A 26,614-nucleotide genomic window follows, 5' to 3' on the forward strand; every position below is an offset into this window, starting at 1 on the left:
AGGACAAAGAAGCCAAGCCACATCAGCCAGTGTGCTGTGAACCCTGCAGAGTCATGCTGTGCTGCAGGGCCAAGCGCATTCAAGGATCTGCTGGGCTCTGCCCAGCTGGAGACAGCCGAGGCAGTCCTCTGCCTCTGCCACAGCTCTGATCCGGGTTTTGGAGCCAACTGGTTAACTCGCCCAGTTTGAAATACAGATATCTCTGTGTAGGCAGTTAAATGGAAAGGCTGGCTTTCAGAGTTTCTGTGCCAATTTGCAGCAAGTGATTTTACTGGATCTTGGAAACACACTATAATGGTGGAAATCAAGTTGGATTTTTAAGAGGTTACTGCAGTCAAACTGTGCTTTTAGCAAGCGCAGCGCAGGTTTCATTATTGACCTCAGTAGAAGTGGTTTTCTGCCCGTGCTGTAAATTTTCCCTCTCACCTCAGTAGGTTTCTGACAGCACGAAGGGGTCGCTTGGACTTGAGATAATCTATTTTTTTTTATAGTTTAAAGGCAAAACCAGTAGTTATATGAGGAATGAGGATTTATAGTTGACTGATACCAGCTTATGTGTTCACTTTAGCCTTCTTTGCTATTGTCCTGGCTTCGGCCAGGAGAGGGTTAATTTTCACCAGGAGCCAGAAGGGGACACAGCCAGGCGGGCTGACCCACCTGGCCAAACAGAGCAGGGTATTCCATACCATGTGCCGTCATGCTGGGTTCGGGCTGGGGGGAGCTGGGCAGCGGGAAGGAGCCACGGCTCGGGAGTGCGCGGCAGCAGGCGGTGAGAGCGGCTCTGTGCGTTCTGCTCTTTTGTGTTGTGTTTTCTCCTTATCTGTATCGTTGTTGTTACTGTTCCCTTTGTTTGCTGTTCTGTTAAACTGCCCTTATCCCGACCCACCAGGTTTTTTTTTGCCTGTTTCTTTCCATTCACCTCTGCACCCCAGCGGGGGGAGGGGTGACCGCGTGGCCCTTTTGTTGCCGGCTGCAGCCAAACTATAACAGCTATGCATCACTTGTTTATGAATTCACAGTACATATACACGTCTGTATGTACATGTAGAAATACACATATATACATATACGTGCATACATATCAGGTACATTATTTAATTTGGGTTGATTAACAGACTTTACTGTGAAACACAGTAGAAGTCTTACAGGCTGTGACCTTGTAAGTACTAGTGATGTTGAAAGTGTTATCCACTAAATGTAGTATTTTTCACTTTAAGATTCCATCCAAGTTGAAGTGCACAGTTGTTCTTAAGTATGACACTCAAGGCTTTCCAGAAACAGCAACAGTGACAAAAGAAACCACACAGCAGCACTGCATTGTACATGGCTTGTGAGTCATATAACAGACACATGTACCCAAAGATCCTTTCTGCCTCTTAATCCTCCCTATCAGCTGTCTCTTTTCTGGCTGATGACCTTCCTGCCTCTTTGAGAGTTTAGTCTTCTTTATCCCTTCCTCCCTCTCTGAGCAAACCTTTTCTAAGAACTGTGGAGATGTTTAGTCTGGCCAACACCTAGGGAGGGAGAGGGCTTGGCTTGGGGAATAGCAGTTGATCATAGGCTGCAGACCTTCTTATTACTATTTCTGAGGACTGTTTTTTTTTTTCTTTTTCTGAGGGACGCAGTCCAGCTGATTTGGGAGCCTTCTTGCAGAGATATGTGAGTAGCTGTGCTGCATTTGTTCAAGCGCTGCATTCTCTCAGGGATGAAACCCTGGAAACCTTTGCTACCAAACCAATGCAGCCATTTCTGTATTGTTGCGGTTAACTGGTTAACCAACCTCTGGCAACAGACAAAGAGGCTGAAACTATGTGAGGATCCTCTAAGTCAACTGAAACTATACAAAAGTACCAGAAAAAAAATCATGGGGAGAGTTTCCCACGAAACAAGAAAAACAGATATGTAAATGTAGTACTTATCGTGAAAGCCGATAGAATTTAGTGATCTTTGATAAAAAGAAGCTGGAAGGGCAAGAAGAACATCTGATGTAACTGCTGATACTGTGGACTTCTTTAGTAACTTTTTTAATGGGTGGCAGGACAAACTATGAACAAGCAAACAGACCAGTTAAGCCTTGGGGATCTGTATTAGGATAAATACTGAAGACATTATTTTGGCAAGAAAGGAGTTAATTTCCTCATGTTTCTACATGCTTTTGGAGTAAAATCCATCCAGAGGTATTGAAAATCATGTATTCGTCTTCATAGTTGCCAGTCAGCATCTTAAAGTCATGGGAATTCCTTGTATCATAAGCTTTCTTGGGGAAAACCTGGTATCTCTTGAACACAGGTGAAAAGTCTGCTTCAGAAAATGAAGTTCAGAAAAGGTTGGGGAAAGTGCACCTAGGGAAGAGTAATGTAAGAGAAAGAGGTACAGGGTTGCTTCACTGTTACAAAGTGTTACACGGTGTGCAAAACAGAAACGTCATCTGTCAGCTGGCTATCACGAAGCACTTGCGTAGTGGCCATCCTGTCTCCTCTTCCATGCTTCCTCGTGAAGTTTGTCTGCTGGATGGTGCTGAAAGTGTTGCAGGGGACCAGTGTGGGATAAAACATCCCTTTGAGCAAGACTGTAATGCTGTGACTTTAATCCAATCCACTGCAGTATTTTATAAGGCACTTTGTCAACTGAGGAGTAGTTTTTCTGCAGTTAAAGGCTTCATATATGAAAATTTAAAATTTTAACAAAAATGTTGTTGTTCTGCTATTTAGGTGATCTTTGGTTTGAAGCAACAGTGTACTGTAGTGAAAGCCATGTGTATGAGAATCTCATTTGAAAGTGGGCGTGATACTTCATTGGGGAAAAGGCAAATGCTTCTTGAGCAATCCAAGATTCTGCATCCTGTGAGTCACCCTCAGCGCTCAGCTAGAGAAGCAGAACTGCCCTGGTAAGGACAGAAGTGTTGGAAAATGAAAAACAGCCCAGGCTTACAGAAGCAGGAGCTCTGCAAAGCACTGCTGACCTGGTGGAGTCACAGCCCATGAGCAGAATGGCAGCAGGATCGAGGAGGGACTTGGGTCAGGGCCACATTTTTCTCCCACTCCTCTTTCTTCTATATTTCTGTGGACAGTACGTCTTGTTCCCTGCTGGCACCATTTTTTTCTTACTTTTTGAAAACAGAATCTGGTCCAATCTGTAGTCTTAGGTTGAGGGTTTTTTTTAACAGTTTTGAATGATTTGTTGAGTTTGATATGAAGCAATGTGAAGTTTCTAATTATGGAACATTTACACGCACTGATACCCAAGTCAAAACATGTATTTCCTCTGGAAATCACCTTCATCTTTTATGTGCAAATTATGATCTTGTTAGGTGCCTAAGACTCTATGGTTAGTTTTCTCTCGTTTTCCCCTGGAGCTGGACACTCAAGGGGGAAACCAGAGCTTTGACTTGTTGAACCTTTGCAACTCTCTGATAGTCCGTACTCTTTGGATTATCCAAGCTGTAAGGATGGGCCAGGTGTTGCACCTTGAAGGCCTAGAAAGACAGCTGAGCAAGGGAACTGACAGTGATGTGGGGACTGGGTTTCCTCAGCTCATATGAAATACCTGGCAGCTGGGGCTGTGCCACAAGAGGGGCCACAGGGGTTGTGTTACAGTACAGATGTGTTCCCTGGGTATCGGTGTGCTCTTGTGAAACAGACTGCCAGCTGCTGAGAAACTAAGCAAAGGGACACTCCAGATAACATTGGTACAGTTATGTAGATAGCTACAAAACTTACTGAAGGGGAAGTGTTGCTGTGTGGTGAAGGCAGACAGATGGGTGTGAAAACAGGGGAAGTGAGAGAGCTGCAATTGCTCTCTTGGGTTTTCACCACTAGTCTGGTGCATCCAGGTGCATGTTGCACAAACAAAGCTATTTTCTTATTTTAAAAAAACCCACATATAAATATATTTTTAAGGATTCACGTGCACTGATGTTTCCAGTAATGGTTCTGAAAATAGACGTTAAAATGAAATTACCATTTGAGGACAAGTTTTCTTTTTAAACCACAGCAATATTCTGTACAGTGTTGCTGTCTGGATTCCCTTCATATTACCTTAGCTGTCATGTGTGGCTTTAGGCTTCACATTTTAGTAGATGAAATAGGTTTAATCTACGAAATGAAGGCACTAAGGTTATAAATATTATGACTGTTTTGTTCTTGTGTTCTCAAAAATCTGTAATGAAGACAGCTCACTGTAAAGTAAATACTAAAAGGGTTTTACATCTGAGAATCAGAAAGCATCACATTGTAATGAGACTGCAGCATGTCTGTTGCTAATGAGTTGACAGCAAAATTGAATGCAGTTTTTGTTCAGTGTCTCAAAAATTGATTTTAGTTGACGGTGCTGTAGGCTGGGTCTCTTTAATTTTGTATTTTTGTTTAATTGAATAGCAAGATGTATAATTAGCTTAAATATATTGTATGCCTCCACTGACATAAGCTCCTGAGCAGTGAAATTTACTCCAGCGTGAAGACTATGATCTGCTCATCCTATGTGCTAGGTGGAGCTTTTTTTAGGTAAAACCAACCCGAGCTGAAAATTAAAGTGGGCAAGAAAATTATAACAGTCTTAATGGTCTGTTACGTGTGACATAAAATACATGTAGTTAAAAATGTTTTTGAGAGATATTTATTCTGGTGTCCCATAATTTTCAGGAAAATGTATTCCTTATATTTGCTGGTTTTTCTCCACCTGTTACATGAGAAGTGGAGCTACTTTGTGACTTGTCTTTTCCCATTCATATAATCTTTTTTAGTTATGATACTGTTCTTGCCTAATAAGGTATTCCACAGAAGGCTTTGGAGTGTAACAACTATTAACAGTTGCTGCTTGTAGTAGGAATGTAGGAAAATAGCTTCTAGTAGAGCTATTGGACCAAGGCACTTAATGCTTGTAATGCATCTGTGTACGCAGTGAGGGGGGAAAGCTGCCCACAACTGCTAATGCTTGCTGCTAATCAGCCTCAGCAGAATACTGTTCTGTCTCATCTGTTTTCAGTAAAAATTATCATAGCGTTTAATGGAGGTGATTTTGTATGATCTGATAAAATATCTGTGCACTGTCTTTGGTTTCCCATGACACACTGTACCTGCTGGCAGACAGCAATGTACTAACAAGTCAGTGTAAAGCTCGGTCTCCACATCAGCTGGTACAAATACTGATTTTGTGAAACTTCTGTAACCTGTTTCTTCACGTGACTTTTTCCTGTCGATTTGTAACATCTCCTTCGTGAGATGACTATAGCATTCTGCTTGTCTTGCCTTCCCAATGATTATAAATGCTTCTGCTCGTAACAAAAGTTACAGGCCATAGCAATGAATACGGGATATCAGAATTGGCATTTTTTCTGTACAGGGATATCTTTACTGCTGTTCAGATGAGGGGTCTGACAGATATTTAGAAGCAGCATTTGGTGAAACTACCATGGAAAATGGTGCCACATGTTAGACTCAGTGATCCTTATGGCGCCCCCCCTTTCAACTCGAGATATTATATGTTTAAGCCATGAAAGTTATATAAGTTGTTTACTTTGGAGGTAGGGGCCCTGTTATGCAGTAATTGGAGAATATTGGTAAGTAGGTATTATCTCCCACTAACAGTGATGGAGAGCTTGTACCTAATACAATTCCTAGGATGCTGCTCTGAAAATTTACCCCTGGACAGCCATCCCAGCATAATTTCATTAAGGACTGCCTGCTAACTGAGCAGGAAATGGTACTAGGAGGAGCTGTAATATCTGAAAATGAAAAAGAGCTCTCAGAGGAAAGGAGTGGTCTAGCCATCCCCTGTGACGGCAGGGCAAAGAGGGACAGGGGTAAAATAAAGTTATGTCTTCACTCCACTGCAGCCCCAGAAATATTTTGAGGGTTGCAGGCATTGTTTTTGGTAACCAGTCTTACGAAATACAGAATCACAGAATCACAGAATCACAGAATAGTAGGGGTTGGAAGGGACCTCTGTGGGTCATCTAGTCCAACCCCCCCGCCGAAGCAGGGTCACCTACAGCAGGCTGCACAGGACCTTGTCCAGGCGGGTCTTGAATATCTCCAGAGAAGGAGACTCCACAACCTCCCTGGGCAGCCTGTTCCAGTGCTCCGTCACCCTCAGAGGGAAGAAGTTCCTCCTCATGTTCAGACGGAACTTCCTGTGCCTCAGTTTGTGCCCATTACCCCTTGGACACACAACTAAAATTCACCATCTGCCTTCTCAAGGTAGTAATGTTGTGGCCATCACAGAGATTATCTGATGTCTTTCTGCCTGTAGCAAATGCATCTTTGAACAGGACTCTCGCTGTGCCTGCTGTGGCTTTGCAGCATGCCAGTCTGCTGGTGCTGCCAGTGGGTGGAAGAGAGGTGTCTTCTCTGTAGGGCATCCCTAGGATGTCACAGTGAAAGGACACAGAGCAGGAACTGGGTATGCTCCCTGCAAATTGAGATTACTCTTCTGTCTGCATATCCTTTGGCTTTAGCCAAGAAGCCTAGCTTGTAAGTTCATCTGCCTCATGCATGCAACTTCATAGCTTTTCACTGACAGGGGGTCAAACTAATCCTTTCTTTTAGTCTTGAATTTTCCCTGCAGCACAGTGAAACTAGTACATGTGTTTAGTACAAAAATCTGCATGGTGTCAAAAACCAAGACATGAAAAAAACCTAAACCATTATTGAATGCCTCAGTTAATTAAGGGGATCTATGATGTTGGCTTTTGGGATAATCCTTCCTCAGTCTCACTTTGGAAGTCAGCTGCCCAGGTGCAACACCACAAATTCATGTATACCTTAGCCCAAGAAGAAGTGTTAGTCTATCAGAAGCATGGTAGCAGTTTTAATCCCATGTTTGTTGTTATTTTTTTCTTTAGGGTACCATCTTTCTGCCAGGCAACAGAGTAATTGAGCATCCCTGCAATGAAGAAAGTCCAGGAAAGTTTCTTTTTGAAGTTGTTCCAGGTAGGATATTGTACTCCACATAAAAACTTTTTGCAGTTTTGTTCTCCGTGACAAATGGCCACATCTGTTCTGCCAGAACAGAAGCTGAAGTTGATTAATGATTCAATTTAAGGAAAAGAAAGTTGGTTAATTTGTGAATACTTGCATTCATGATTTTGTCATTCAACTTCAGGCAGCGTAGGAAAAGGATGTTTTTTTATTTGTCAGCGTAAAGCATGATTGTTCACAGCAATGGACTGCACCACTGACTGGCACAGTGGCAGTACAAGTGTATTTGGTAATTACTTTAGATTATATTGGATGTTATAAAGTGGTGTGTCCTGTGGTAACAAAGGAATCTACAACTAGCATCAACAGCTTATCAGCATAGCACATGGACTTGATGACATCAGTACCATCACTTAAGAATGCTCCCTGTTCACTGTGGGTGAATAAAAATTGTAGCAACAGCAAACATCGCTGTTTTGAAACTCTAAACTTGTTTTCCGTTATTTTTTTTCTTTGGGTGTTTTTTTTCCTGAGGGTAGGTTTGTATAAAGAACATTACCTTGTCAACTGAGTGGTATTCCTAACTGTGTGTGTTGCTGACATGATTTGCTAGCCTGCTCTTTGCTACATTGGACTTCTGGAGGGCAGACTTTGGCCTGTTTAAGCGTCTGGTTGACAGAGCCACTTGGGAGGCAGTCCTGGAGGGCAAAGGAGTCCAGGAAAGCTGGACATTCTTCAAGAAGGAAATATTAAAGGCGCAGGAGCTGCCCGTCCCCATGTGCCAAAAGACAAGCCAGGAGGGAAAAAGACTATCCTGGCTGAACAGGGAGCTCTGGCTGGAAATCAGGGGAAAAAACAGAGAGTTTATGACCTTTGGCAGAAGGGGAGACAATTCAGGAGCACTACAAGGATGTTGTGAGGTTATGCAGGGAGAACATTAGAAGGGCCAAAGCCGAACTAGCACTTAATCCGGCTACTGCCGTTAAAGACAATAAAAATATTTCTATAAATACATTAACAACAAAAAGAGGGCTAAGGAGAATCTCCATCCTTTATTGGGCGCATGGGGAAACATAGTGACAAAGGATGAGGAAAAGGCTGAGGTACTTATTGCCTTCTTTGCCTCTGTAATAGTAAGACCAGTCTTTAATACAGTAACACCAGTTGTTCTGCAGATACCCAGCCCGCTGAGCTGGAAGACAGGAACAGGGAGCAGAATGAAGCCCCGTTAAACCAAGGGGAAATGGTTAGCCACCTGCTACACCACTTAGATACACACAAGTCTGTGGAGTCAGATGAGATCCACCCAAGGGTACCAAGGGAGCTGGCAGAAGCGCTCACCTTAACATCATTCATCAGCAGTGCTGGCTAACTGGGGAGGTCCCAGTTGACTGGAGGTTTGCACATGTGACGCCCATCTACAAGAAGGGCCAGAAGGAGGATCCAGAGAACTACAGGCCTGTCAGTCTGACCTCAGGGCCAGGGAAGGTTATGGAGCAGATCATCTTGAGTGCTATCATGCAGCACACACGGGATGACCAGGTGATCAGGCCCAGTCAGCAGGGGTTTGTGAAAGACAGGTCCTGCTTGACCAACCTAATCTCCTTCTATGACAAGGTCACCCACTTAGTGGATGAGGGAAAGGCTGTGGATGTTGCTTACCTGGGCTTAAGCAAAGCCTTTGACACAGTTTCCCACAGCATTCTACTGGAGAAACTGGCTGCTCATGGCCTGCACGAGTGTACTCTTTGCTGGGTAAAGAACTGGCTGGATAGCCAGACAGAAAGAGTTTTAAATATAGATTCAGCAAAGCCCAGTGCCAGGTCCTGCTCTTAGATCGCAACAACCCCATGCAACACCACAGGCTTGGGGAAGAGTGATCCAGCAGAAAAGGACCATGGGGTGCTGGTCGACACCCATCTGAACATGAGCCAGCAGTGTGCCCAGGTGACCAAGAAGGCCAATGGCATCCTGGCTTGTATCAGGAACAGTGTGGCCAGCAGGACTGGGGAGGCGATCGTCCCCCTGTACTCGACACTGGTGAGGCCGCACCTCGAGTACCGTTTTCAGTTTTGGGCCCCTCACTACAAGAAGGACATTGAGTTGCTGCAGAGTGTCCAGAGAAGAACAGTGCAGCTGGTGAAGGGTCTAGAGCACAAGTCTTATGAGGAGCAGCTGAGGGAACTGGGATTGTTTAATCTGGAGAAGAGGAGGCTGAGGGGGGACCTTATTGCTCTCTACAACTCCCTGACAGGAGGTTGTAGTGAGGTGGGTGTTGGTCTCTTCTCCCAAGTAACCAGTGATAGGACGAGAGGAAATGGCCTCGAGTTGCACCAAGGGAAGTTTAGATTGTCTATTAGGAAAAATTTCTTCACTGAAAGAGTTGTAAAGCATTGGAACCGGCTGCCCAGGGAAGTGGTGGAGTCACCGTCCCTGGACGTATTTAACAGACGTGTAGACTTGGTGCTTAGGGACAGGGTTTAGTGGTGGAATTGACAGTGTTAGGTTTATGGTTGATCTCAATGATCTTAAAGGTGTTTTCCAACCTAAATGATTCTATGTTTCAACATCCAGTTAGCCCACTGTGTTTATTCAATATATTATGTTATTCCCCATATTACTTTTTAATTTACTTCCCCACTATGGCTATTTAAAAGGGTAAACAGAGGATAATGTTTATTGAAACTCGCCACCCTGTTCTTGCTCTTAAACCTTCTCAGGGTCAAGGCTCAAATGTAGTTGTCTTGACTGGTGCACGGAAATTTTGATATGTTGTAGAAGTTTAAGAAATATGAAGTAGATTTCAAAGCTAAGGAGGCTGGTCACTCGCTGGAATTTGCAGATGCAGCTCAGCACAGTGTTGCTTTATTTATCCTCTTATATGTGGCAAAGAATTTGATTATGAAAGCTATGTGCAGTAAGGGGTTAGTATGCAAAGAAAGCAAACATGGTGTCTGTGAGGTTTGCTTAACACTCACCCCACCTTGAATCAAACACATTTTTAAAAGTGATGTGTATCTTTTTCATATAAAAAGAGAAAGAAACCTATTATTAACATAGGAAGTCTGGGGTTGACTAAAATCTTGTTTCCACTGAAACTTAAGAGTTCTTTTCAATTGAAAAGGTGCTGCCCCCCCCCCCCCCCCCCCCTCCCCGAATGCTTTCTGACCTAGCATTTCCAGGCAAAATGGGCCTTCCCAATCAGTCATTTTATAAATTAAGCCTGTATTTCTTCTGGATATTGCAGATGGGAAACAGAGAAGCTGAGCTTCTGTAGTTGTAGCTGTTGCTGTTATTGCAGTAGGGTCCATGCCCTGCAACAGGTGGAAGTGGAGGGAATAAGATGGGCAGACAGAAGTGGACTGGCACTGATTTTGGTGATCATTCTCTCTCTCCTCCTGACAGACGTGACAGTGGGAGAAGCAGCTTTAATTCCTGCTGCAGGCTAAACTAGAAGGTGCTGCTGAGGAAGTGCACAAAACTGAAGTGTCCCGATCTCAAAACTGCTGCCACATCATGTGTGAAGGCATCAGTATAAAGGATTTTGCTGAAGCTGGTGCTCCATATGTCCCAGTTCATATGACACCTTAATCTGTCTGATAATGCTTGCCCTGGGTGTGCTTAGTGTGCCTGTGGTCTGTGTGAATTTGACATCGTGTGTGGAATGTTTAACTGTAGGCCTGAGATGTGTGTGCAGTGCTGTCGCGAATCCTGATTTACGATCTTGATGTCTACACCAGTTTGACAATGGAAAGTGCCAGCTGCTGAACTGATGGGCACTGCTGGTGGGAGAGCATGATCACTCTAGCGATTTCCCAAAATATCTGTTATGCCACCTTTTATGCCGTCAAGTTAAAAAGTAATTTGCAATTAGTTTTTGGGCTGCCTTCAATATTTATCTGGAGCCTCCCTGAGAATCAGTTATGTTTTTTTGTTTTGTTTTGTTTGCTTGTTTTTAATTCTGAATATGCAGTTTTGAATTTATTTAAGATAGCACCAGTATATTTATTTTTGCCCCTTTGCTAACAAGCATGCAGCTATAGTGACTTCATACTGGAACAGTTTTCCTGGTGAGATATTTTGCTAAGGATTCATGACAAAAAAGTTTTTTGGGAAATCAGATAGGACATTTCATGCCACAACACTGGTCTTTGGGGGATTAAAAGATTAAAACTGAGACTTGGACTGGGTGTGCCTGTAGAAGTGTTGTCAGCTGTAGGTTGAGCAAAGATGAAGTGAGCTTTGCCACCGACCGTGTGTCATTGTTGCTTCTCAAGACAAGTATTGTCAGCCTTTTGTAATGGAACTGTTTGTTATCTGTATCCTCTTAGTGACTTGGTATAAAAGTCAGTTTTATAGGCTGACAGCAACAAAACTGAGCTTATGGATTGTAATAGAGAAAAATATGTTGTAGCCAAAGTTCTGTTTAGCCTTTGTTAACGTTCATATGAGAGAACAGCTACATAGCAACAGGATCTATTTGCAGGGGTTTTTTTATTTTGTTAGCTTAAATGAATATTATGTTAAATGTATGGCACTGAAGCTCAGGCTGCTCCTGGATTCTGTTTTCCCTGTATTAAAAGTTGAAGTAATTTTAGTTATAATCCCAAAGGCAATAGTGACAAGTCGTCTTTTTGTCTATCATGTCTGTGGGCGGCCTGAAAACGCATGTGTGTGTTTATTTATTGCTAATACATGCAAATTATTTTGGGAATGTATGTGGGAGTAGGTTTATACTATGAAACTAATTCTCTGTACACAGCCATCTATGAAGATGAATGAAAGAAATGTGTATGGAGACAAGTATCTTGCAGATTTGATGCCGTAATTAGAATACAGATGCCTTTAATTTGCATTTTGAAAACATTCTGTTCATTCCTTAAGTCATGACATGATTTAATACTTAAAATTGTTCCTCTTTTTTCTTTTGCTGTCCTGATGATGTTGATTTACCGGGTGAAACTGTCTCTGGTACAGCACGAGGCCCACGCCATGCTTCTGTGCATTAGTTTTCTGTACCACAGTCAGTGTGACCAAGAGGTGATTACCGATCTCTCTGGATATTAACAGCTTCTTTCACACTCAGAGCAATGTTTCATATTCAACAGAAACCAGAAGAGAGTTTAAATAAATACCTTTTTAATGGGAAATATACACATATAGCAAAGTTATGTGATTAGGTTTGTTCAAATGATTGTGGGGTTTTTGCTGATTGTTACTAGTTTTATTTAGAAGATAAAAACTCATTCTGTGTGTTTGTTTCTTTCTAAAAGAAACCTGAGGTTTTTATCTTGTTACGCAGCTGTAATGGGGAAGGCGTCTGTGTTCACACAGAAGTGAATCAGATGACCTAGCTATGTTTCAGTGAAGTAGGTGCCACCCATAGGTACAGAAGTGCAGAACAGAGGCACATGAAAGCACTGTAGTTTGCATGTGTGGTGGTTTGCAGACGGGGGACTTGATTCCTGCTTGAGTCGAGTTGCTGCACCCCATTTGCACCAGGAGGAGGTGAGCACAGAGATGTGGGAAGCTTGGACTCGTCCGTTGTTTTTCACACAAGGCTTGAGTGTCTTTTTTGGAGTCCTCTGAAAAGGCATTTTGAGCGAGGGCAGTATGGAAAGCCTTGCAGTAGGAGCCTGCAGCTTTCCCAGTCACATGTGGATGCTTGTAGGAGCTCCCAGGACGTGAATCCTTGTCTTCTGATGCACTCAGGAAGCACCACCAGCTCAAAATAGTCTGGGACTGTGTAGGTAATTGCCTAGAAGAGATAATGGTTATTGAATGGGTGAAAGAATGTACTTCATCATTGACTGGAAACTAAACTGCTAATACTGCTACCCTGCCAGCTGCTGTTATTTGAGATCCTTATGCAGTGGCTGATGTCCTGCTCTCTGAGAGTAACAAATCATTTTACAGCCTGGCCTCATGGATAAGAAGCCAGATCACTACTCCAGTGGCATTTGACAATTTGAGTGTTGTCGAATCATGTATTTCTTTGTCCTGTATTACATGCAGATTTCATGAGAAAACAGCACTGAAGACGCGCTTGCTAACAGGACTATGTTTGCTAGCGTGTGATCTTTTGTGTGCTCAGTTCTAAGGCACGAGTTCCCCTAGAGACGCAAATATTCCAAAGATTTCTCTGATGAGTTGTTCAGTTGCACAAATGTTAATATTTAATTAGTACTGTTTAAACCAAAACATACATTTCCAAATGTTGATCTTTGGTATGCCTTGTGGAAACTTCTGCTTGTAAGCTTTGTATATGTGTGCTGTGTTTTTCACCATTGGCAAAGTATCATAGTCCAGCATGTGCATCTGTATGGATAAATTTGTACTTTGGTAGTACTGAGTTACCAAAGTCTGTTCATCCCTCTAAAAACATTCTCAGTGCAGCCCCAAGTTATGTGTCTGCAGCTTAAGGTTTCATTCATGGTTTGATTCTTAGGGGTTATTCAGACTGTCAGGAGCTAACTGTATTATTTCAGGGAAGTTACTGGTAGTCTCTGCTGCTGCTTTTTTCTGCACTTGTGTGTCTGCTGATTTCTTGTGTGTGTGGCTCTTGGGCTATCTCCCTTTGAGATCTTTCTTTGAGTCGTGGATGGTGGAGACTGCAGAAGGCAGGAATTACCTTCAGCACCATATGCTTTGTTGAAGGTCAGTTTGTCAAGCCTGAAAGCTGTAGTCAAGAAAACAAGCCTGAACATATTGCTGAGGAAAATCGCACCATTTTTATTCTGGTTTAGATGAGCTCTCTCTGTGCATGACTTTTCTGTATATACATCTTTTCAGAAAGCAGTTTCTCAATGATGCTGTGCAACAGAAGCATTGGTTCCCTTTGTGGTACTAACTGAAAACAGGCCAAACAGATTGCCACAACTTACTTCTGATTCCTCAAGTACAGGATATAAATCAAAATACGACATGTACTTAAAATGTTTAAGCTACCTTCCCAAATGCTTCAGCTGGAAAGGATATGAAACAAAAGCAGTTTCACTGGACTGCCATATACAAGCCTGTCTCAGTAAAGAAAAAACCCCAACCCTGTCTCCGCCTGTCTTTACTTCTGTGATACTGTTCAAACATTTGGCTGCTTTTGCATCACAGCTTTGCTCGTAAGAGTTATTTTCAGGTAATTTAGAAGTCTGCAGTAGGTTTTACAAACTGATGTTAGGAAAGCACTCCGCAATGCTGTTGCAGAGAGTGCCCTACGAAGTATTTTTATATTATTTTGGAGGACTTGAGTTGTTGCTGTTCACAGCATGTTTGAATCTCATTTTTCTGGTGTAAAATTCTTACGCTGTGCTTTCTCAGAACAGTGAGCATTATTTCATGAGGGTTCTGGGCTGACTTTATGGACCTGTGAATCCTTTGACTACTGAATATTTCCCAAATGCCCGTGGCTTTATTAGAGAATCTCTGCAAGGGAGTGAGATATTAATTCCCAGAACTTTGAAATTGTTAGAGTGATTTTTTCATTAGTCGGGGAAAAAAAAAGAGCTGTCCGCAGGCCATTTTCTTTATTTCTTTATGTCTTTAATTGCCTACCTTATGAAGTGTCCTGCAGATTACCTGTTCTGGTAGGGAGCATGAGGTGGGTTTGAGGGGTCTTTTTTTAAGCTTTCTTTACATGAAAGATTGGATAATAAACTATTTTGCTTCTGTTGCTGCAATAGGCTTTCACTCCTCAAAGCTTAATTAATTTTTTATGTCCAAAGGATGATGTTATTTCATTTTTGCAGGATAGCTATCTTACATTTAAGTCATCTTTGATTTGCTTAGGTCTGTGCACCCATGGCTGAGAGTCAGGAGGGATCTGTTTTGCATGTGTGTATGTCACACTGATTTCACTGTTGGTAAACAGGCCCTTTAGCCTCCACAAGTGTGTTGTGAGGTTTGACAAGATAAATGGCTGCCAGCGTGTTGTAAAGTTATTAAAAACTCTTCAGGTTCCTGTTGATACACAGTACTTAGCAGATTAAGCCCTGCAAGACTTTTGCCGTGAGTTCTCAAACATCTGAAATGGGAAGGTCACAGTAGGTTATAATTCTTGTCACCTACTGATTGGCAGTATTTTTAATTAAGGGTCCATGAAGGCCTGGAAAATGTGGATTTGATAAGGTCACTTGCATTTTTTAGCTAAAGGACACAAGTAAGACAAAACAGGAATTACACAGATAAATCTTTTTTGGCTAACAAAGCAATTTTCTTTGTAGTGTTCCAATGTACTTAACAGGTTGGATACTAGATACTTACAGTAGCTTCTATTTCAATGTTCTTCTTTTTTAATATCAATACTTTGCAGTCGTAGAAGTCATATGACAGCAGGACTTCTGTGGGATGGGCAAGGTTTGACTCTACAGTGAGGCACTAAACAGGGTAGATGATTAACTGAAATGTTTGACTGTGACTGGTATAATTCAATGTGATGTCTTGGGGATGGTAATGTTTTAGAAGGTTTTGAACACTGTTGTTTTGAATTAGAACTGTTTGCTTTCTGTAAGGATGTGGCTTTGCAAGAAATAAGGGGCTCTTGCTCACGGCTTTGTCTTCTCAGGACCCCCAGGTATGGCAAGTAGCTTTCTTTGAAGGCTTAGCAGAGTGTTAGGAACACAGTGCACTAAGCAAATTCAGTTCTCTTGACTTTAGGAGAGAATTGTTTGTATATTAAGAGGTTTCCTGCCCTGCTGCAAAAAACGCCTTTCCGTAGTGCACATGCGCATACACCCGAGCACTGAGGTGCTCTCTCTGCCTTTGCTGTCATGCAGATGCTCTGTATTCCCTTCCCTATCAGCATGACTAGCACAAAACTTATTCCCTATTCCCCATGATACAGAACCCAAAAATGAAGTGTTAGAACAGTCAGCTACTTTGACTTGTTCGCTGTGCTGAATTCCCATCTCCTCCTTGTGTCAACCCAGTGGATTTAATTGGTGCTGCCACAAAGATGAATGCCTCCCCCTGCACGCACTGACAGCCAGCAGTGCCTCTTCATCAGCTGTCAGGAGCACAGGACCTCAAGGGCATTGCTGATACTGCCGACTGAACTAATTGTACCTCTGATACCTTCTGGAGCGAGCAGGCAGGCAGTTTAATGAAATGGGCACCAGCCTTGCTGCACGTAGATGTCTCCATGTAATGGCATATTGCGCTAAACGAGCTCTGAGTGTTGCTCGTTAGCTATTGAAGATCTCCTGAACACATTGCCATCATCAGTTGTCATTAACAGAGTGATTTTTCAGAAAAGTATTTGGTAGGGAGCCACCTCTCTGCGTATGGACACATTGGCATGCTCTATCTCTTTCTCCCCCTTCAAAGGAAGCTGTAACAACTCTTAACTCTTTTTTTTTTTTTCAAGTGACCCTTGGAAATACATGCAGTCAGCAAGCCAGAGAAGTGAAGCCGGCTGAAGCTTTGCTGCTTGTTTCTTACAAGGTTAATGGTGAGGGCTTAGTGGGAATGACCTCTCTTCCATCTTGAACAGCAGCTCTCGTGGTGCGCAAATATTTGATGTGCCCATAATAGGTTTGCCTCCTTCACAGTTTTTAGAAAAGCTAAACCCGGACCATCCCCCGTCCTACATACCTATGAAATGAGATGGAAGGTCACGCCACCAAGCTGTTGTGCTGGCAGCATAAAATCTGCTAATGTCAAGCTCAGTTCCCTACAGATAAATGCATGTCATATCCCTCTTAGCCATGATTTTTGTGCCTTTGTTGTTACGGCTACTGAACAACACTGGGGGAAGGCACCAAGTTCAAGATACCTGCTTTTTCTTCCAGTTACAGCAGTGTCTCCTTCCATGACACTGGACCAAGTACTACCTTTCTGTGCCCTTGTATCCACGCATGTTTAATTCACATGATACTTGCATCCTTGTGAGAGGTACAAGCCTTGCAAATTAATGATGTTAAGGAAATGTAAATCTGAACTAGTGATAGCAAGCAAGTATGTTTTGTTGCCTTTTTACTGGGAGTTTGGTGAGAGAGGCAAAACCAGGATTGCAACAGAGTCGCAGAATGGTCGGAGAAGTTTTTCCTCCTCTCCCCCATATGGAAGATCTCTTCATGATATCACATCTGTTTAAGAATCAAGAATGGTGTGACTGAGTTTTGGGCTACTAAGGAACTACCAGAAAATGTCCTGTTTATCCTGCAAGGGGAGATGGGGCACCTTTTCCCATTCAGAAGATGCAGTCTCTTTTCTGGTAGAACTCCAGCACTTGTATCTAGCATAGAAGAGCCTGCAATAGCTGGTTTAAGCATAATTTCCTTAAATATAGAAATAGTCATTCATAGATATATTTTTTTCACCTAAAATTAATCTGATAGAAATTATAGCGATTTAAGTAATCTGCTTTTAAAGCTGAAGGAATTAAATTTTGATGCAATAACTATTTAAAAGAAAAATAAAAAGAAAAATAAGAAAAGAGTCCTTTCTAACTGTCTTCTCTGAGGCATGCAGCATGTGCAGAATAGACAAATTATCCTCAGTCATACAGCTCGCGTGTGTAACTTTGAAGTTACTGAAGCATGAGCCATCACAAATTTTCATATATAAACCCTGCTATCTTAAATCCCTTCTATCTTTGTGAATGAGTACAGATTATAGGTTAAAAGTGTGTGCATTTGTAGTAGATAGAAGTAGTAATATTGCCGGCTCTCTGAATGCTATTTCCTAGTTACAGTCTGTTTTGAAGATAGGCGACAGATGAAGCATTTCTGAAAACTCCTGAACACTTGTAGCTTTCATCTTCTTTCCTGTTAAGTACTTCCACTTACTTTTCAATCGTCTGTTCTCTGTGGCATTAATTTCATGTGGCAGAAAACTGGATAGACTTTATAAAAATTTTGAACAACTGCAGTTTCTTTGCCTGCCTTTGCCATTATTCAACTATGGTATATGAAGCTGAAGTTAAAAAGTTATTTTTCACCTGTGTCTCTTAATTTAGAAGCAGACTACTTTTATTAGCCCTGCTTAACATGTGGTGCATGTGATCTGATGTGTGTTTGCTCCATAGGTTAAGTTAGCAACATCATTCATTCAGGCAGTCTTCTCTGTGTGACCCACTGGTGTCCTTCTAGAGGTCATCTGCTACGTACAAGAGTTTGGAACATAATGGCAGTGGCATCTTTAAAAACTTAGGTGGCATAAAAGCAAACTTAGGGGTCGAGTTTGTGGTGAACATCTTCCACCATCAGTGTATGTGTACACCAGATTTGCTTTTAGTGAGGATGTAGCTCACATTGTGAAAATTATCTTTGGGGAAATGGTTTATTCCCACTCTATTTTAAATGCCCCCAGTTGTAATCACAGCAGTGATGAGATTTTTTTTTTTCTCCACCTCAGCACTGCAGCTGACACTGGAGCTTGATGATTAATATCAATGTTGGCAAATGGCTTAGGTAGTGCCAGACATGCAGAGATAGTTCCTGCTAAGCCAGGTGGTCCGTGGGAAGTGAGAAAGGTAACTGGAATGAGAGCTTGTTGCTCTGACAATTTTTGATAGTGATTTGGGGACCGAAAGGGGCAGGGGGGAGGAAGCAATATTGACTTCAGATAAACTGCCTAAACCACCAGGTACATCTTTTCTCAGAGAACAAAATACTAACATCTTGGCTATGGGAATAAAATGGCGCAGAGGGAGGAGAGTGTACTTCTAGCAGCAGGCAAGCCAAACAGTAAAATCAAGGTATGAGAGACAATAATGGTTGGGGCTAAGGAGAATGAATAATGGAATTAAACAGTGGGCTACCTAAATGGTATATAAAGGGAGTGTTTGTATTGGGGGAACATGAAATAATTTGGGCCATACGCTTGTAATTTCCTTATGAATGGAAAGTCAAGTTAAGCTATGTTAAAAGCAAAAGAGTAGTCACACTCTAAAACTTGTTTGTGCAAGGCATGCATACGTGTGTGTGCTCTCTTTCCATTTGCAATATTGCAGAGGAGCGCTTTGGAAATTGTGAAAGGGAATTCAGTCAGGGAGAGCTGCCTGCAGTTTGGTGTGGGCCTGTGGTGGATAAAAGCACATTTAGCTTCCATCTGTTCCATTTTGGACGATGCCGACAGAAGGGTCATAGCTTCGGCAGTGATGGATATTTGAAATCATTGCCATTTTTAGCTGTTAAAGAATTTTTTCCATTCTCTTTATTTGACATCTGTTTTTCTCTTTGATATGTATTGCCAGACACACTGCAAGTGGTGATTAGCTGCAAGTGTTAGATAAAGTGAGGCTTTCCTTGCGTTGTCTCTCTCTTCCACTTCTGTGCTTGGTACAGAAATGATGGGGAATGGGAATAGTTAGCGATATGTTTTGGGACATTCCAGATAACTAATTTTGCTTTTCTGGAATTATGTGCATAATTACCTTACAGTTTATGTTTATGAAATATTAGTACAGTGTGAGTGTAGCTTGAAAGTAATAAAAAACCTAGATGTTCAACTATAGTGCAATACAAGAAAAGGATTACTTGCCAAATACAGTATTTTCTATGATTACTGAAATGTAAACACTTATCTAATACTTTGTACATCTGTGCTGCCTTGTGTTAAAAAAACGGCATCAAGGTGTGTCTCTCATAATTTTGCTTTAATTAAAAATGTATTTGGCCTCTTCAAGAAGCTACTTGGAGGAATCCCGTGGGCCAGGGCTCTCGAAGGCAGGGGGGTCCAAGAGTGCTGCTTGCTGGTTAGACATCACTTCCTCCATGCTCAGGAGCAGTGCATCCCCCTGAGCAAGATATCTAGAAAAGGAGGCAAGAGACCAGCATGGATGAACAAGGAGCTTCTAGCAGAGCTCAGGTGGAAGAGAAAGGTCCATGGAATGTGGAAAGAGGGACAGGCCACTTGGGAAGAGTACAGGAATGTGGTCAGAGCATGCAGGGATGCAATGACGCTGGCCAAGGTCCACCTGGAATTGAATCTAGCAAGGGATGTCAAAAACAACAAGAAGGGCTTCTTCAACTACATCAGCAGCAAAAGGAAGGCTAGGGACAATGTGGGGCCGCTGCTGAATGAGGCAGGTGTCCTAGTGACGGAGGATGCAGAGAAGGCAGAGTTACTGAATGCCTTCTTTGCTTCAGTCTGCAGTGCCAAGGCAGGCCCTCAGGAATCCCATGCCCTGGAGGCAAGAGAGCAAGCCTACAGAGAGGATGACTTTCCCTGGGTTGAGGACGACTGCGTGAGGGATCACTTAAGCAATCCGGACACCCACAAATCCATGGACCCCGATGGAATGCACCCATGAGTGCTGAGGGAGCTGGCGGATGTCATTGCTGAGCCACTCTCCATCATCTTTGAGAGGTCCAGGAGGACAGGAGAGGTGCCTGAGGACTGGAGAAAGGCCAATGTCACTCCAATCTTCAAAAAGGGCAAGAAGGAGGACCCAGGGAACTACAGGCCGGTCAGCCTCACCTCCATCCCGGGAAAGGTTATGGAGCAACTCATTCTAGAGATCTTCATCAAGCAAGTGGAGGAAAAGAAGGTTATCAGGAGTAGTCAGCATGGATTCACCAAGGGGAAATCATGCTTGACCAGTCCGATAGCTTTCTGTGATGGTGTGACTGGTGTGATGGTGCTGGGTAGATGAGGGAGAGCCGTGGATGTTGTCTACCTCGACTTCAGCAAGGCTTTTGACACTGTCTCCCATAACATCCTCCTAGGCAAGCTCAGGAAGTGTGGGCTGGATGAGTGGTCAGTGAAGTGGATAGAGAACTGGCTGAATGGCAGAACTCAGAGGGTTGTCATCAGTGGCGCTGGGTCTAGTTGGAGGCCCGTAACTAGTGGTGTCCCCCAGGGGTCAGTACTGGGCCCAGTCTTGTTCAACTTCTTCGTCAACAATCTGGATGAAGAGTTAGAGTGCACCCTCAGCAAGTTTGCTGATGATACAGAGCTGGGAGGAGTGGTGGATACACCGGTAGGCTGTGCTGCCATTCAGCGAGACCTGGAGACAGGCTGGAGAGTTGGTCAGAGAGGAACCTGATGAAGTTCAACAAGGGCAAGTGCAGGGTCCTGCACCTGGGGAGGAACAACCTCATGCACTAGTACAGGCTTGGGGCGGACTTGCTAGAGAGCAGCTCTGCGGAGAGGGACCTGAGAGTGCTGGTGGATGACAAGTTGACCACGAGCCAGCAGTGTGCCCTGGTTGCCAAGAAGGCCAATGGGATCCTGGGATGCATTAAGAGGAGTGTGGCCAGCAGGTCGAGGGAGATTCTCCTCGCCCTCTACTCTGCCCTGGTGAGGCCCCGTCTGGAGTACTGTGTCCAGTTCTGGGCTCCCCAGTTCAAGAAAGATGAGGAGCTACTGGAGAAAGTCCAGCGGAGGGCTACGAGAATGATGAGAGGACTGGAGCATCTGTCCTATGAGGAAAGGCTGAGGGAGCTCAGCTTGTTCAGCCTGAAGAAGAGAAGGCTGAGAGGGAACCTTATAAATGCTTATAAATATTTCAAGGGTGGGTGTCAGGAGGATGGGGCTAGGCTCTTTTCAGTGGTGACCAGCGACAGGACGAGGGGCAATGGGCACAAACTGAAGCAGAGGAAGTTCCGTCTGAACATGAGGAAGAACTTCTTCCCTCTGAGGGTGACGGAGCACTGGAACAGGCTGCCCAGGGAGGTTGTGGAGTTTCCTTCTCTGGAGATATTCAAAACCCGCCTGGACAAGGTCCTGTGCGGCCTGCTGTAGGCAGCCCTGCTTCGGCAGGAGGGTTGCACTAGATGACCCACAGAGGTCCCTTCCAACCCCTACCATTTTATGATTCTGTAATATGTAAAACAGTACACCACATACAGTTATAGCACTCAGTAGTTCTTCCTGGAAAGTGGCAAGAGATCAGCAGCGCAAGCACATAGGAGAGCTCAGGATGCTACTTGAGAAAGTTGTCGTCACATCAGGAGCTGGGCCCATGGACAAGCACGTCTTGCCTCCAGAGGTTTGTTCTTTCTGTGTATCTCTAGAGGCAATCTGTATGGATTGAAGAGCAGGGTTTTGCCACAAATGAGTGCAAATCCATTTATTGTCATTCCATATTATTAATAGTTGTAAATTTTTGTGATACCTAACTCGCCTTTATTTAAAAACTTTGTAATTGCTCTGCTGATCCAAATGCATATTAGGGATTGTAATTTAAAAGCCTTTTCAAAGGTGAGTTAGACTTTCATGCTCTAAAACCCATGTAAAGAATCCCCGAAGGCTTTTTACATGTGTGTCTTTTTAAAGCCACACAGATTTGCAGAGAATTGGGCTCTCATAAAGAAGGTGCTCTTGTAGATGTATGTGTATATGTTGATGTGTTGTGTTTTGAGTACAGCTTTGTCCATATATGCAGATGATGGGAGAAGAAAAATGTGAAAATAATTTTCCACTTGAAAGTGCCTTTGATCTCTTGGGACTCCTGTGTAGCTCAGTGATAAAACCCCAATTCAGATATGTTTGGCAGAGAGTGTTGACACCGGAGCTGGGATAATTTAGGTTTATGTTCTCAGAGTACCATTAAGTACTGCTGGATCTGTAGCTGGTTTTTTAATGCGTCACTTCTCTTTCAACTCCTTTTCTGTTTTAACGGCATCAACGACATATCAACAAGTTATTCAAAATAGACAGAGAATACTCACCTGGAAATGCCCTGAAGATTCAGTCACATTCATAAGTTGCCTTGCACCAACAAAGGCTGGGGAAGAGATTTAGTAAGTCTTTTGTTCCACAGTAATTAAATGTCTGACTGATGACACCGTAACTCAACAGATTAAATTGCTGTGTAAAAAGATATAATCTGTCATGCGGACATGCACAGTAGTAATTACTAGTGCTGGATGGCATGTGTGACACTGCCTCTAACTGTGTTAGCCCTTTGTTGAGTCCCCACATCTGAAATAGAGGCAGTAATGCATAATGTTTTTCCTAAGATATTCTCCTAAGTGAAACTGAGACAAGTGCAATGCTATTGAGTTATGTGAATTTGAACTTATATCTGTAATTTTAATTGGTCACTATCACTATTCCTTAATTTTTTTCATTATTGTTTGTTTTAATATCAACATTGTTGTTATTTTCTAAACCAGGTAATTCATATAGTTCAGAGTCCATGGGCTCCAAAGACGATTAGGGGACTGGACCATCTCTCCTATCTGGAAAGGCTGAGGGAGCTCAGCTTGTTCAGCCTGAAGAAGAGAAGGCTGAGAGGGAACCTTATAAATGCCTATAAATATCTTAAGGGTGGGTGTCAAGAGGATGGGGCCAGACTCTTTTCAGTGGTGCTCAGCGACAGGACAAAGGGCAACGGGCAGAAACTGAAGCACAGGAAGTTCCGTCTGAACATGAGGAAGAACTTCTTTACTCTGAGGGTGACAGAGTACTGGAACAGGCTGCCCAGGGAGGTTGTGGAGTCTCCTTCTCTGGAGATACTCAAAACCCACCTGGATGTGGTCCTGTGCAGCCTGCTGTAGGTGACACTGCTTTGGCAGGAGGGTTGGACCAGATGATCCACAGAGGTCCCTTCCAAGCCCTACCATTCTGTGATTCTGTAAAATCTCTACGAAAGCATTTAGACAATTTCAGCCTTGATGCAGCTGCAGTACATCCTTGGAGGTCTGTTGTACTTAAACTGCTTCTGTTTCTAAAGAGAATAGGTAAAGATTAAATACTGTGCTGAGCTCTTCGTCTTTCCCTTTCCTCCTTCAGTAGCGTAACTTGCTGCAAAGAAAAATATTGAGGTTTTGTACAGCCCTACGGCTTGGTAGAATTCCCATTCTTTCTCACACTAATGTGAAAATTGCTTTTTGTGAATTGATGGTGAGATCAATGTTATGTGGAGTGTGTGGCGGTTCTTTTAGTGGTCATTTCACTAATTTATATACTTAAATCATGAATCTTGGTCAGCTCTTAAACACAATGAGGTTTAAATCTAAGATGGATTTTTGTGTGTCTGAGGCAGTGATGCCTGACCTCTGTCTGTGCTCTACAACAATATTTTGTTCTGCAGCATGACAAGGAACATCTCTCCTAGCTTCTGCTGCTAAACAGGTCTACTGAATAGTTTGTCTGTTCTTAAAATTAAATACTCACAAATCGGCTTCTCCAAATCAATTTATTCCTTCTGTTGGGGTGGGTGACAAAGTAGTATATAAAGACCTCTCAAATGTAAAGACCTTGTTAACAGGCTGAACTCTGCACTGATATGGTGGCAGGCAATTAGCTGATCGCACCACTTCTTTGCTGCTGCTTCTGATTTTCTTCAGATTTTGTATCCTGTGGCACCAAGCAGTGATATTGTAAACAGGCCTTTGGCTGTTCCTGTACTTGGTGGCTTTTTCCAGACCTCTCTTTGTCCTGCTTAGGGAAAGAATTGCAATCCCCTTTTCGTCCCTGATGAGCCTTTGCTTCCTCTCTCCTGCGCCTTCCTGCCTTAGAGCTAGTGCTGTTTTTGCCCTTGCTATGTTCTCCAAGTTGGCAATGCCAGTTCTGTCATTGCCACTCCACATCCCAGTTACCCTTTGCAAACCACCCTGGTCTTACTGACCAACAGCCTCACAAAAGATCTTGCACTTCAAAGTCTCATGACAGGGGCACATGGGCAGGGCTGAAAAGGGTGTTGTTTCAGCTTTCATTGTCAAAGGCCAGTTACATTGTCAGCATGTGCAAAGTCTAATACCATTAAGAGTCCACTGGTTTTCAGGGAGAGTTTAAAATCACGGAAATTTTATGATCCATGCAACCATGAGTTAATAAAGTTAATGTTTCATTTTCATTGCCTGTGATGTACTGTGCTGGGTACATGCAAGCCAAGTGCATGGCAGTGCTGCCCTCTGCAGCCTCTGGTTCTGGTGGCCACAATGGTCGTGGGGTGTTGTTCTAGGGCAGCCCTACCTGGGTAAGGCTGGAATGCCACCCACCCTCAGCAAGGACATCTTAGTGCTCACTCCTGTTGTCACCCTGCTGATGTGTTTTTCGATGGTGGGCTTGACACCCTTGGTCAGCCTTTCCCGTTACTGTGAAGTAAGACGGACTTTTCAAGTTTTCATGGGATGCTCTAAGCCTTAGTCCATGTTAATGAAGCTCCCAACGTTGGTGTAGACTTACGCAGCAGAGCTAGTGGAGTGACTTGACATGCAGTGGTTATGGTCAGCAGGTACCCTCACACACAGTCACAGCTGTGTTTTGCTCCCTATTCATCTCTGAAAGTTTACATTTTTTGTGCCTGTTACTAGTTCTGGCAGCCTATGGCAAGAAGACTTACTGCTTTATAGATGGCATTTTCTGTAGAGTATAGTTCTGTGCTTGGGAAAAAAAAATATTATAGGAAAATGGGTATAATGTCCTTAGCAGAGGCTGTTTGTCTGGACTGTGCATTAGGATTATGTTTTGAAGAAGAGGTTGGACGTCTGTGTATTTTTCATGGCAGTATTTTTGAGTGCACTGAAGAAGACTGGTTGGATCTGTTGAGATAACTTTGAAAAAAGCCAAACAACATTTTCTTGCTCTATTTTTGTTTCTGTATTGGATGATCAAGTCTATTTAATTCATTCAATGTCTCACATGAGCAAAGAATGTGGTATTCTGTCACCAGACACACTTAGTCACCTCACCTGTATTTAATGGTGTACGTAGTTATAGTGCATACTTGTCCTACTCGACTTAATCTGCCTCATTCAGATACAGATTTCAAAGTTGAAAGTTGTGTGTTTAGACGTATTTACAGCGTCTGAGTGAACTGAAGTCACCCTGCATTATCTTCATTGTAAGTGAGGAGAGAGTTTGGCCTCAGTGTAATTCAATTTAAACTCATCCCAGCAATGTAGTTAACTTCCTAACAAATTATGCAAAGTCTCATAGTTGTATGCATGATAACTTGGAAGAATTGAGCCAAGACTTGACTGTCAAGCTCGGGAATTCAGTTTGAATCCATCTGGCAGCTGCTCACTTCATGTTTCTCAGCAGAGCCCTATTCTTGACTTTATTGTTGTCATTTTTTCCTGTGTGACTATTTTACGTCCAGAAATGAAACATGAGTGATGACAATCTTTTCAGGAAGCCAGTAGGGAAACTCCAGAGATACGTTAAATTTAGTAAGTTGAAATGATCAAGTCAGGAAGCTTGCAAAACCATCACAGGATACTGACTATGATTTTGATACTGACTTCATTGTTCTGTAGTCTGAATTGCGAGTAATGCCCAGCTGACAGAGGCAGAGAAACGTGTCTTTTGGTAGCCAAAATAAAACCATGATGGTGTGTGCTGGAAAGGAAGGAGGGATTGATCCCATGTATTATCAGCTGTGTAAAACTTAGTGTGTCTCGGCTTTTCCATCAGTTTACCTACCAAGGTGAATTATGCATTAAAAAGTCTCTAGTACCTATGAAGTAGCCTGAATAGAAGGATGGTTTTCATGGGCATCCTTAGATGTTATGTCAGCTCCTGGAAGCAAAACTGGCAAGAAAGTAAGGGCAATGAATACTTCATAGAATTTCCCACTAGTATAATCTCAAAGTTGACAAGTTATGACAGCCAGCAGGTGAATGTATGCTTGAGGATAGTTTGTTTTGCCTCTCTCTTGACTGGCATATAAATCTGTCTTCAATTAAAAAAAAAAAATATTACAAGAAGAGAAAGTAAATTTGTAAACAGTTTCTTCAATTTGCATTTAAATTACAAATTATTTTTAAATTAAAAACCCTATTGATTTGTGTGAACAGAAAGTTTTC

The 26,614-nt window shown here is 42.8% G+C and overlaps 1 protein-coding gene across 4 annotated transcripts in view; it reads left to right on the forward strand.

The window, feature by feature from the left end:
• Positions 1–26,614, forward strand: part of ARHGAP24 (Rho GTPase activating protein 24) — a 259,532-nt gene that overhangs the window by 88,360 nt on the left and 144,558 nt on the right. For all 4 annotated transcript variants that reach the window (XM_075421196.1, XM_075421197.1, XM_075421195.1 and 1 more), the window contains one exon: positions 6,842–6,929. In XM_075421196.1, coding sequence (XP_075277311.1) covers positions 6,842–6,929 — 88 coding nt within the window. The remainder of the gene's footprint in view (positions 1–6,841; positions 6,930–26,614) is intronic.

The sequence above is a fragment of the Opisthocomus hoazin genome, chromosome 5, assembly GCF_030867145.1.
Source record: "Opisthocomus hoazin isolate bOpiHoa1 chromosome 5, bOpiHoa1.hap1, whole genome shotgun sequence".
In the NCBI taxonomy this organism is placed as follows: Eukaryota; Metazoa; Chordata; class Aves; order Opisthocomiformes; family Opisthocomidae; genus Opisthocomus; species Opisthocomus hoazin.